At 41.4% G+C, this 12,482-nt stretch overlaps 3 protein-coding genes across 5 annotated transcripts in view; 1 reads left to right on the forward strand and 2 right to left on the reverse strand.

The window, feature by feature from the left end:
* The window catches only part of LOC121550397 (lysine-specific demethylase 2B), a 28,399-nt gene extending 26,118 nt beyond the window's left edge, over positions 1-2,281 (reverse strand). The window contains exons 1-2 of one of the 2 annotated variants that reach the window (XM_041862634.2): positions 2,089-2,281; positions 265-466 (exon numbers count right to left, since the gene is read on the reverse strand). In XM_041862634.2, the coding sequence (XP_041718568.2) occupies positions 265-318 (54 nt within the window). In that variant the 5' untranslated portion in view covers positions 319-466; positions 2,089-2,281. Of the gene's footprint in view, positions 1-264; positions 629-2,088 lie in introns of those variants that run through there. The other variant, XM_045226968.1, reaches the window with a different exon arrangement.
* Positions 2,282-2,583: 302 nt separating this feature from the next.
* On the forward strand, positions 2,584-8,961 carry LOC121551000 (calcium release-activated calcium channel protein 1). Of its 2 annotated transcripts, none has more exons than XM_041863494.2 (2): positions 2,584-2,925; positions 7,401-8,961. In XM_041863494.2, the coding sequence occupies exons 1-2, from the start codon at positions 2,812-2,814 to the stop codon at positions 7,956-7,958; spliced, it is 672 nt and encodes a 223-aa protein (XP_041719428.1). In that variant the 5' UTR covers positions 2,584-2,811; the 3' UTR covers positions 7,959-8,961. The 2 variants fall into 2 exon arrangements, with proteins under 2 accessions (XP_041719428.1, XP_041719429.1); XM_041863495.2 differs by lacking the exon at positions 2,584-2,925 and adding an exon at positions 7,013-7,222.
* Positions 8,962-10,017: 1,056 nt separating this feature from the next.
* On the reverse strand, positions 10,018-12,123 carry LOC121551948 (rho-related GTP-binding protein RhoF-like). The gene is made up of 5 exons (XM_041864631.1): positions 11,989-12,123; positions 11,626-11,713; positions 11,169-11,278; positions 10,690-10,824; positions 10,018-10,182 (listed from the first exon to the last, which is right to left on the reverse strand). Exons 1-5 carry the CDS (start codon positions 12,121-12,123, stop codon positions 10,018-10,020), a joined length of 633 nt encoding a protein of 210 aa, XP_041720565.1.
* Between the last annotated feature and the right edge of the window lie 359 nt (positions 12,124-12,482).

A 12,482-nucleotide genomic window follows, 5' to 3' on the forward strand; every position in this document is an offset into this window, starting at 1 on the left:
AGGCTAGCTCTCGCCCAGTGGATTAGTTACCGGAACAACAAAGTATGTTTCCCTTTTCCCTCCATTCCCTAATCAAATTACTAACGTCACACTATTCCAGCTCATGGTGCTAAGTGAGTGGAGGTAGAGAGAAATGAGGAAGGTGGGGAGAGAAAATACATTCTACTCACGATTACAGGTCTAAAGCAAAGCCCCTCTTGAGAAAAACAACAGCGTGCCGATTAGAAACCCAATGTGTTCGGTGTTAATGTTCTGTTGTCTAACCTGTTCAGATTCTGAATCATAATCCTCTTCGTCTGCACTCAGTGACAAGGCCATGGTTCCTCTCTCTTCTCATCGTCTGTCCAGCGTTGTTTAGAAAACTGACATGGCTGAAGCCTCCAGCCCGGCTGCTGTTCTGTTCTGCTGTTGCCAGCTCGCTCTCAGTCGCCCCCCTCTCCCTCTCTTCACACACAGGAACAGGCAGCTGCACAGACACACACAAGGCGACAGGAAGCCTCATGAATATGCGTCGGGAAGGTCAGGAGAGGGGAGTGGGGGGACAGGCCAAGCCAATGGAGAGACAGATGGCATTCGGTTACAGGGTTGCTTTCAAAGGGCGCCCAGAGTCAGAGATGGTGGGACTGGAGGGGGGTAGGGAGGGAATGGTCAGGAATAATTGAAGATGTCTTTCACTTGGTGACAGATACAGGAAGCCATCAGCTACTCTGGGTTTGATTGCTCTTTCCTTAATGTCTACAGATAGGCCTTTTGTTCCTCTGACTATCTCGTGATTTCTTGGTAGTTCCAGTAAGTAAAGTACTAATGTAGGACATTGAGTGCTTTCATTGGAATAATTAAATTAATTGCTGCAAAAGTATTACCAATTTAACAAAAGTGTGTCATCACTATTACATTTACATTTTAGTCATTTAGCAGACGCTCTTATCCAGAGCGATTTACAGTTAGTGAATACATATATACATTTTTTTATACTGGCCCCCCGTGGGAATCGAACCCACAACCCTGGCGTTGCAAACGCCATGCTCTATCAACTGAGCTACATCCCTGCCGGCCATTCCCTCCCCTACCCTGGCCGACTGTGCGCCGCCCATGAGTCTCCCGGTCGCGGCCGGCTGCGACAGAGCCTGGATTCGAACCAGGATCTCTAGTGGCACAGTTAGCACTGCGATGCAATGCCTTAGACCACTGCGCCACTCACGAGACATTATACTGTTCAAGTCTGATCTAATAATGCCCAGAACCTTATTTTTCTTGTTGAATTTCTTGCATCTGTGCATATGAACATATGAAATGGTAGGATATTATAATACAATTGTTAGATTAAAATATGATGGACAAAGCGACAGCTGCACACGCCTTTCCCAAATCCCCCCCATCCCACAGAGTACCCCACAAAATATAAACTACTGCGCATTATACTGGACAACGATTCTACAAACCTCGGAAGAGTTTGTTTAGGTGAGAAAGACTCACGAGCCTTCGATTATCTCATGTGTTTGTTCAGAAACATTTATTCTCACAAGAGACTAAAATGACAAATGTACTGCCACAGCCATCCGTCACACTCTTTTAATAAGTCCATCATATGAAACTCTTGAAAAGGAGGCAGTATAAGCTGTTGTCCATTGCTGGTCACAAGGGACTTCATCTACTTTCTGTTTCTAGGCGCTTTGCCAGGACATTTAGTTCAACACCGAGTTTGACTGGCTGCAGACTGCCCCCAACAACTGGCATAAACAGATACGATAAGATTGTTCTGCATGCCTAGTTGGGCCTTGTCTTCTCTGACATCAGGGACATTGTACATGATTGTGTGCTCACCCACCTTGTCTTGTGTACTTGGTCAGTGCATAAACCTGTCACCAAAACCAATGAGAAGAAGTTTCACAGCGCAGATACTCTCAAAGCCAGCAGCAGCACTTGTGTGAGGGGAGATACGAGTATGAGAGCGCACATACAATCAAAGCAATATAAAAGGGAAGAACACATTGCACTAGTATAAATGTGCACACCAAATAGCTTAAAAGGGAGACCAATAAAGGTTAGTTAAACACATGAAAGTATTTGATAAAAAGCGGTACTTACAAAATGATTTCTAGGCCTTCATGCTCAGGCTCCATTGATTTGTCATAATGTAGGATATGCCCTCCACTAGGTGGCAGTCAAAGATGGTTGCTCAATTGCATGTCTCCTATCAAATCCAGTAATCGGATAATGAATTAATAATTGCACTAATGAACACGACCAAGCCAATAGCACACTGAGAGACAGCTTACAACACGTCCTATGTCACAGATGCATCGAATTGTTGCAGATGGAATGCTGGTACTAGAATCTTGTCAATCTTCTATGGCTGAAATGCAAGAAGTGAAAAGTATGGTATACGTTTGTGCAATTCTATTGGCTATGGATGGACAAACAAATACAATAACCCCACGGTATTCAACACATTGTTTGCGTTATTTATACGAAGTTGATGTGGGCTATTCAAACATGCACCCATTCAGATCTAGACCAGCCACACAACCCACAAAGGCGCACTACAACTACTGCAACTTCCGCAAGAAGTGCGGCCGCACACAGAAACAGCATTGGATTGTGGGTAGTATATCTTGTCGTTTCCTTAATTAGTTATGGCTACAGTAGCAGAAGGGTAACCTTTTTTGAAATCATAGTTTTCTTTTACAAATCTCTAGTTTAGAAGTACAGTTGTATGTCAAGTCGCATGAGTCCACAGCGCGTGTATTTTTTATCGACTCATCCACTTGGAAGAACTACAGGTTGACTGCTTGAAAAGTTATTACCAAAATGAGTTTGAACGAGCACTCTTTGCAAGCTCTGTCATGGAGAAAACTTTACTTGAGTCGAGCAAAGCTGAAGGCTACGAGCAGAACTTCAGCTCTCCTGTCGGGTTTCGCAATGGTGAGTACCAGGACCCAGTCATATGGATTGGAGCGGCTTCTGACAACCTTGACAAAATGTAGTGTTATGACGCACTATTTCTTGACACTACACCTACTGGTTGGCTATTCTACCAGCCTGGTCTCATAGACTAGACGTAAATGTAAATCTGGGACACTCTAAATAGTATGATATGTTACGTTTGGTATGGTTACATAAGACAGATGGTTACTTAAGGCAAAAATGAAAGTAGGGTTGTTGGTCGGGGTGGCTGGTTGGGCGAATAATGCGAGTTTGAATCTTATTACGGACAACTTTAGCATTTTAGCCAATTAGCATTTTTTAAACTACTTAGTACTTTTAGCTACTTTGCAACTACGTAGCATGTTAGCTAACCCTTCCCCTAATCCATTAACCTAACACCTAAACTTAACCCTAACCCCTAGCTTAGCTAACGTTAGCCACCTAGCTAACATTGGCCACCTATTCCAATTTGTTGTGGTTAACGTTAGGTAGGTGGCTAACGTAAGCCACAACAAATTGGAATTCATAACATATCATACGTTTTGCAAATTCGTAAAACATATTATACGAATTGTAATACGTAACATATCATACGAAATGGATGATGGACAGCCTCAAATTAATACATACCATACGAAACATACACATTTCTGTGTCCCGGATTTACATTTACTATGTTACGTCTACTCCTGAGTCCAGGTTGTAGCATCCTACCAGTATTTGACTATAATGCTGGATAAACCAAGACTGTTTTGATTGAAAATAACCAGTGGACATATTTAACGATATGCATTAGGCCTACAATTTAATTTATTTCTGTATGAAACCGGTTACATTGCAATTTGTGACGCATAGATTTGCATATGCATAGTTGAATGCATTCAAATGTATCTGCAAGTTTAAACCCCTATGCAAGGCCAGATGCAAATTAAGGATGGCATTAGTGAGTCCAATCTAAACCTTAACCTACCATAAATAAACTGCAGCAAATTATACACAAGGCAAATCTGACAGTCACTCACCCAACAGAAAGTTGGACCCAGTACAGTTGTCAGCTGGTCATAGGGGCTAGGCTAAACTACATTTGTACATCTTCCTGTGCAGTCCTGCACCCGATAGAGGGTTGCCAGGTGACGATGCCTCCTGGCGGCCATGTTGGAAGACCACCGCATCAACAACAACCGCTGAGTGGCTACCCCAAGCTGCATGATAACGGTGCCTAAAACTACTTGATTCATCACCATGGTACATTTCTGTGCAGTATTTGGCTGCTCTAACAATGCAGGAAAGACAACAGGGAAAAAAATATTTGTACAGATTACACGCTATCATGAAACACCAAGGAGATAAGACTCTAGAACAGTCATAAAAGCAAATAAACCTTTTTGGCTGATATCCAGAGAGAGTGACAATCAAATAAAACTAATTGGAGAGCTTACAACTGAAAAAAAAGGTAATGTTCATTTGAGAATACAACACAGAAACACAGACTAATCAGAGACAGATTCCCCTCCCCTCTTTATTGCAGGATTGTGATCTGTGATTAGTCAACATTGACACTAGTTCATCTTGAATAACAGTTTTAAGTTAACAAGTTTAAACACTTCACTTCAAAGAATCAATACTTTATTTAATATTATTTCAAAGTGTACAAGTAAGCTAACTTGTATGTAAAGGTTTAGACATTTTAGTAACAAGTAGTTAGGCTATTATTACAAAAGCATAATTTCAGGTGAACAAAAAAAGTAAATACCAGAGGTAGCCAACCTCACGCCACTGATCCCTAATCGACTTGGTGAGCAGACTTCTATTCCAGCCCAGCAATAGCACACTTGATTATCGACTAATTTGGTTTGAGAAGTTGAATCAGTTGTGTTAGTGCTTGGCTGGAACAGAAGGGTTGGCCTGCTCCAGTTGTAATAGGTTTATACATTGTGTGTGACTTTTTAAAACTATTTTTATTTACAACATTTGCCAACATAGGTACACATATAACACATGGTATACAAGGATGTACCCTTATTCTCTTGGGACATTGGGCCATTCATTGGGACCTCTTCATCTGCATACAGGATTTCACAGCTTGCTGTATCTGAGGACAGAAAACATCACAAAGAAACAGGCTTCATTATACTCAAATTAGACAGCACTGAATATTATTTTTCTATATCGCTCTGTCCACATAGCTTTTCTCGCTATGGCCTGGAACTGGAGAATCTTTTCATAATGTCCTCCCACAACCGTACATACCGTATCCAGAGTAGCCTACTCTCTCCCTTCTTTGACAGCTGGCGCTGATAATCATTTCACCCTCTTCCATGCCATGGCTGTTAGCTAGCTAGCTACAAATGGCGTTCGTTTTTTTACTTTTTTTATTTACAATGATAAATACAGTGCATTCGGAAAGTATTCAGAGCCCTTGACTTTTTCCACATTTTGTTACGTTACAGCCTTATTCTAAAATGGATTAAATTGTTTTTTCCCCCCTCATCAATCTACAGACAATACCCCATAATGACAAAGCAAAAACTGGAATATGACATTTACATAAGTAAATGACCCTTTGAGTACATTGTTGAAGCACCTTTGGCAGCGATTACAGCCTTGAATCTTTTGGGGTATGACGCTACAAGCTTGGCACACCTGTATTTGGGGAGTTTCTCCCATTCTTTTCTGCAGATCCTCTCAAGCTCTGTCAGGTTGGATGGGGAGTGTCGCTGCACAGCTATTTTCAGGTCTCTCCAGAGATGTTTGATCACGTTCAAGTCCGGGCTCTGACTGGGCCACTCAAGGACATTCAGAGACTTGTCCCGAAGCCACTCCTGCGTTGTCTCGGCTGTGTGCTTAGGGTCGTTGTCCTGTTGGAAGGTGAACCTTAACCCCAATCTGAGGTCCTGAGTGCTCTGGAGCAGGTTTTCATCAAGGATCTCTCTGTACTTTGCTCCGTTCATCTTTCCCTCGATCCTGACTAATCTCCCAGTCCCTGCTGCTGAAAAACATCCCCACAGCATGATGCTGCCACCACCATACTTCACCGTAGGGATGGTGCCAGGTTTCTTCCAGACGTGACGCTTGGCTTTCAGGCCATATGGTTCAATCTTGGTTTCATCAGACCAGAGAATCTTGTTTCTCATGGTCTGAGAGTCTTTAGGTGCCTTTTGGCAAACTCCAAGCGGCTGTCATGTGCCTTTTACTGAGGAGTCGCTTCCGTCTGGCCACTACCATAAAGGGCTGATTGGTGGAGTGCTGCAGAGATTGTTGTCCTTCTGGAAGATTCTCCCATCTCCACAGAGGAACTCTGGAGCTCTGTCAGAGTGACCATTGGGTTCTTTGTCACCTCCCTGACCAAGGCCCTTCTCCCCCGATTGCTCAGTTTGGCCGGGCGGCCAGCTCTAGGAAGAGTCTTGGTGGTTCCAAAATTCTTCCATTTAAGAATGATGGAGGCCACTGTGTTCTTGGGGACCTTGAATGCTGCAGAAATGTTTTGGTACCCTTCCCCAGATCTGTGCCTTGACACAATCCTGTCTCTGAGCTCTACGGACAATTCCTTTGACCTTATGGCTTGGTTTTGGCTCTGACATGCACTGTCAACGGTGGGAGCTTTTTATAGACAGGTGTGTGCCTTTCCGAATCATGTCCAATCAAATGAATTTACCACATGTGGACTCCAATCAAGTTGTAGAAACATCTCAAAGATGATCAATGGAAACAGGATGCACCTGAGCTCAATTTCGAGTCTCATAGCAAACGGTCTGAATACTTATGTAAGTAAGCTATTTCTGTTTTACATTTTTAATAAATGTGCAAACATTTCTAAACCTATTTTCGCTTTGTCATTATGGGATATTGTGTGTAGATTGATGAGGGAATAATCTAATATAATCTTTTTTAGAATAAGGCTGTAAAGTAACAGAATGTGGAAAAAGTCAAGGGGTCTGAATACTTTCCGAATGCACTGTACATCAAGATAGCTAGCTAACTTCATATTAGCTAGCTAGCTAAGTGGTGATATTTAATTCACTTAGCTAGCTAGCTATTCAGTATGTAAAGTTAGCTATCTAACAGTGCATAATTGTTTATAATTTTCAAAATATATTTACTTACTTGAATAGGTTCTCCCACTGCCTCTGTTTTCTGGGTGCTTAGAAAAAAACGAAATAATGGGCAATCTTTCCGATTGTTTTTCGGTGGTAGCAAAACGCAGCCAGCCATGTGGACGATTGGGGGACACAGGGCAACAAAGTTCCACCAGACTGACTGGTCTACCAACAACGGCGCCTGGTGTGGTTGCTAGGTGATTTGTGACACAACTGCAACCGCTCTATAGAGAAAAAACATGGAATTGTCACATGCAGTGGTTGAGCTATAAATTACATAATTGTCTCTGTTCAAATTGTTCTGAATCATCATCCTGTTTGCACGTTGCTCTTTCGGTCAGCCTGTAACCGTGTGAAAATGTGTGCCTATTTCAGGTGGCTATGGTGGAGGTGCAGCTGGAGCAAAATCATGTGTATCCCCAAGGGCTGCTGATAGCCTTCAGCGCCTGCACCACTGTCCTGGTGGCAGTGCACCTTTTCGCCCTGATGATCAGCACCTGCATCCTGCCAAACCTGGAGGCCGTCAGCAACGTTCACAACTTGAACTCGATCAACGAGTCGCCCCATGAGCGCATGCACTGCTACATTGAGCTGGCCTGGGCCTTCTCCACTGTCATCGGCACCCTTCTCTTCCTGGCCGAGGTGGTTCTGCTGTGCTGGGTCAAGTTCCTGCCCCTCAGTCCCCCAAGTGATAAAAATAGCACCGTCAATTCTGGTGAGGCGGCAGCCATCGTCTCCACCGCCATCATGGTGCCGTTTGGACTGGTTTTTATCGTGTTCGCTGTGCACTTCTACCGCTCTCTAGTCAGTCACAAAACTGACCGTCAGTTTCGGGAGCTGGAGGAGCTGTCCAATATCACCCGGCTGCAGAACCAGCTGGACCACAGGGCGGAGACGACCAGTCTGCAGCCCTCCTCCGTCCACTTCCCCTAATGGGAGCACACACAAGGAAGGAGTTAGAGCAGTAGGCAGCTGGAAGAAATCTATAATGAAACATTTCAAAAGTATCTATTTGCATGAGCACCATGAGAAAGGATACTTTATATAGTAATATATCCTTTTTTCAGGTGTTTTGTATTGGGATTTGGACTCTGCTCTAGGCCTTTTTCTATTTGTGTAAATAGTTGGGGAGAGGTCAGAAGAATTTGCTTTGTATTGTTCACTAGTTTGGACTCAAGCCACTATTTTGTTTACTTTGCTGCATGTCTATTGTCTGAATGTGAGTGAGCACCTGTATGAAAATAGTTTTTAAATATTTTTTACATCTTCATTACATAGAAGATGATATTTGTAGTTATGTCACATACACATAACTACACTAAGTTTAGTCTATGGTGGCTGGGGAACACCAAAAGTGTGGGATGAACATACTGTAAGAGAACATTTTGTGAAGTAGCTAGAATTATTAATTTAACAAAACGATAACCAGCCAATTTCCATGAAAGGAAAACTGCTCAGGAGAGCATAATGTAGTAACTGCTGTAATAGTGCTGGTGCAAGGGAAGAGCAGAATTGAGATTTTTAGTTAGTTGACCTTAATCCATTTGATCAGGTCTGGAATATATACCTTTTATATTTTAACATTTTAAACTCCATACAATTGATCAGATTTGCTCCGATGGTCATTTGATGAGTTAATGTATTTTAAGCACACATACTGTTACATGATAGACAAATACAAGTGTGGAATTTGAAATGTATTTGTTTATCCTTTCCTCTACATTGTGGAATTATTAGACTGGTTGGTTGGGATATTGTTCCCAGTTCCTCATGTCAGGCTGAAATACCATCCTCAACGTAAAGTACTTCCCTTAACAATATTGTAAAGCTCTGTTTGTTTTGTATTCACGACAAATCACAAGTAGCTACTTCTAGAGGAAATACTTCACCAAACTAGAGGGCAAATTAATAAATACATTTTTATGGAGGCAAAATATTCAGATCTTTGTCTTCGACCTTTTAATGTGATCCAAGTGCACATATTTACTTTCATCAAATAATGGCACATGATCTTCTGCTGTTTTTATTATTTATGAGTCAATTGTGAAGAAGTGTTATTTCATATGGTCCACCAACCAAAGGACATCCAGCCAACTTGACACAACTGTGGGAAGCATTGGAGTTAACCTGGGCCAGCATCCCTGTGGAACGCTTTCGACAACTTGTAGAGTCCATGCCCCGACAAATTGAGGCTGTTCTGAGGGCAAAAGGCGGGTGCAACTCAATATTAGAAAGGTGTCCTTAATGTTTTGTACACTCAGTATGATGATTTTAACATCCCCTTTAAATGCCATGAGGCCAAGATTTTTAAGATGCTGTCTTTGAGTGCCTGGGGCTTATGAAACCCCACACAATGATGTTTACCATATGAATATACTGCATTGTCTGGTGCCAAATCAGTCTTATACTGTAAATCTGTTACATTGTGGTGAGTCTCTCCAAAGGGCAGGGGATTGGATTGAGATTACCTCTTTATTAGACAATCATTAACATTATGAAAATATACATATTTTGTATATTTGATTACGTTATGCATAACAACCCTATGCCTACTGAATAAATAATTATATAAGATAATCTCTTATGTTGCTTCATTTATTCATAAAGTTAAAAAAAACATGATGTACAATGAATTACTGTTTGAGTCAACCTTCTCTTTTGAAATGAATGAAAAGATTGGATGCATCAAAATGAAAAACACAATGGTACCTTCAATTATTTACAACATCCTGCTCACGCATGCTCAAATTGTCCAAGACCCAATTTCCTTATTTGTGGGTAATAACTTGAGGGCATTGTCCATTTCTTTTAAAGAAACACATTTAGAAGATATGTCAAGAATTAACAGGAAGGAAAACCACACAAAGGACGTGGGTTAGTAGAGGGTAAAATGCAGTGGAAATGCAGCATCAATAGTGAAAGAGGACTTGTCGCGCAGTCTGTCATCTGTGTTTTCCCTGAGAGTAGGGCTAGAACATTGTCTGTATCTGGGTCACAGAAGGGCACAGAATCGTTTCCAATTTGCCTTTCTGGACTTCCTTGTTGCTGCAATGGCTCGTTTGGTAGCCTCTTTGAATATGTCCTCTACATTCTCCTTGTATTTGGCTGAACACTCCAAGTAGAGCTCAGCGTTGATCTTCATTTTGGTCTCTTCACCCTGCTCAGATGAATAAAAAATAAAAAAAGTTGTTGTGATTCTAATTGAGAGAGGCCAACAAAACATTACCTCAGTAGACTATTCTGAGGTAACTTCCTGTTGAGAGTTTTCAGTCTGACTGCAAATGGAAAATATTGCATGACAAAGGTTCCCTGCCTGACACGAACTAGCCAAAAAGAAAATGGCAGATAAATACATTTAGTCCATGTGAAAGGGCGATTCAGAATTTTGATTATCACTCACAGATTTGGGGTGAGTGGGGATTTGCATTGTCATTACTGTCATTAACATAATCTCATCACTGCTATTGATCTTTTGAAGGTGTTTTTGATCAAACACTTCTGATCAAAGTCTCCCTTTCCCAACAAACCACCCTAATTTAACCACTTGTATTGCATTTTCAATAAACCCAAAACGAATTACATATTATCATGTAAGTTGCACAGCAGATAGACAGTACATTCAATGTCGATAAGTTATACATAAGGCTATGTATGAAATCTCTACCTGAATGTATGTGATGGGGTTCTGGCCTGAAGACCACAGTTTCTTTGCCAAGACCTTGTCTTTCCGCAGGTCTGTTTTGCATCCTACCAGAATAATGGGCACGCCATGGCAGAAGTGATGCACCTCTGGGAACCACTGAACGATATGCTAAACAGAGTTAGATATTCTAAACATCCTACGTCATGCAGTGAAAATACATTTATAGTCAGTGGGATCTTTGTATGGCCCATAGAATAATTCCTGTGAGAGTGACTGCATCTACTGTGCAAAACGAATTTACCATGAACCTGATAAATGCTTGCTTGAGCAAGTATTCAAATGTCTTTCTGATAGTCAGCTGACATTGTCACCTATTTTCAGGGACATTAATTCTGTTGTAAATGTCATGAAAATTATAGCATTGTATGTTCATGTTTCTTCCTCATTCTGTGGACAAACAGAAAAAGGAGCAGTAAAGTATGAAGAGAAGAGTGCAGTACCTTTATTAGCAAATTGTCATAACTTGAGGGGCAAGTGACATCATAGCAGATCAATACCATGTTGGCACTCTGATAGGACAGAGGCCGTAATCGGTCATAGTCCTCTTGACCTGAAATACACAGAAATAGATGGATGTGCATTATTAATGTCTTGAAAATTGCACAGCAAAATAAAATAACTCTTAAGACTAGTTGGCTACTTAAATCAAATGGCAGCCTTATCTGTTATTCCTTTATCTTTCATTAAAATCTACTATGACTCTCTCCTGAATTTCACTTATAGTACAGTACATTATTATGATTCTTTAACAACCAGAGGGTGTCTGTTATTGCATTTCTAAGATACTGTATATTTGACTATTATGAGCACAACATGCCCACTAAAGACTCAAGATACCTGTTTAGCCAGGTGTTAGTGCACTGGTGCTTTCAAAAGCATGGATATGTAAGACCTTACCTGCAGTATCGTAGATGTTCAGGCGAAACTCAGCGCCTCTGTACCTCACGTTGGCGACACATTTTTCAAACACAGATGGAACATATTTCTGAAAGACATTGAGTTCTCTTTCAAGTCCTGTATTTTTTCAATGTTATTTCAAAGATGGTAGCTAAAAAGGTTTAAGTTAACTTTGCTATTTTTGTCATCTTGTGTGCAAATATAAATTGTGTTGTCACTTACAGTCCTCACTATAATGTCTACATGCAGAATAATAATAGTGCTGAATAAATAATGTAAATAGGTACCCTTTTCCCTGAAATGTAAGTGTAAATAGAGAAGAGAAGCAGCCAGCTGATGAGCTGGCTTTGTCAGTTGTCTTACCTCTGGAAAGTCTCCTTTAGTGCAAACCCGGAGTAGGGAGGTTTTCCCACATCCACCATCACCTACTATCACAACCTTAAACTCCTCTCGCCTCCTGGTATGCCCACTGCTCACCCCTGACATGTTCTGTAGCATGCTTCTCTCTCAGAAGCTAGATGAAAATGTGGCAAAAGAGCCTCCACTTGTTGAAGAAGATAATGGAGGCAGACACTTGAGATAAGAATAAAATGGCAAAAAAACCCTGAGTGAGAAAACTAGCTTAACCTAGTGAGTTAATAGCACTGGACTACCTGTCCATTGTCACCTTCTACCTTTGCTGAATATCCAGTGGTTTTAAGGAGGCTGCTGTTGATTGAGTACCTACCCCTCCTATGAAAGAAACCTGTTACGGCCCTTCTTCTTTCCACTGCCCCACCACCCATTTATTAATGAATGGTTACATTACCAACGCCTCATCAAGGAACACATAAAAGCCAGAAGAGATTTAATCAAAG

The sequence above is a fragment of the Coregonus clupeaformis genome, chromosome 18, assembly GCF_020615455.1.
Source record: "Coregonus clupeaformis isolate EN_2021a chromosome 18, ASM2061545v1, whole genome shotgun sequence".
Taxonomy (NCBI): domain Eukaryota; kingdom Metazoa; phylum Chordata; class Actinopteri; order Salmoniformes; family Salmonidae; genus Coregonus; species Coregonus clupeaformis.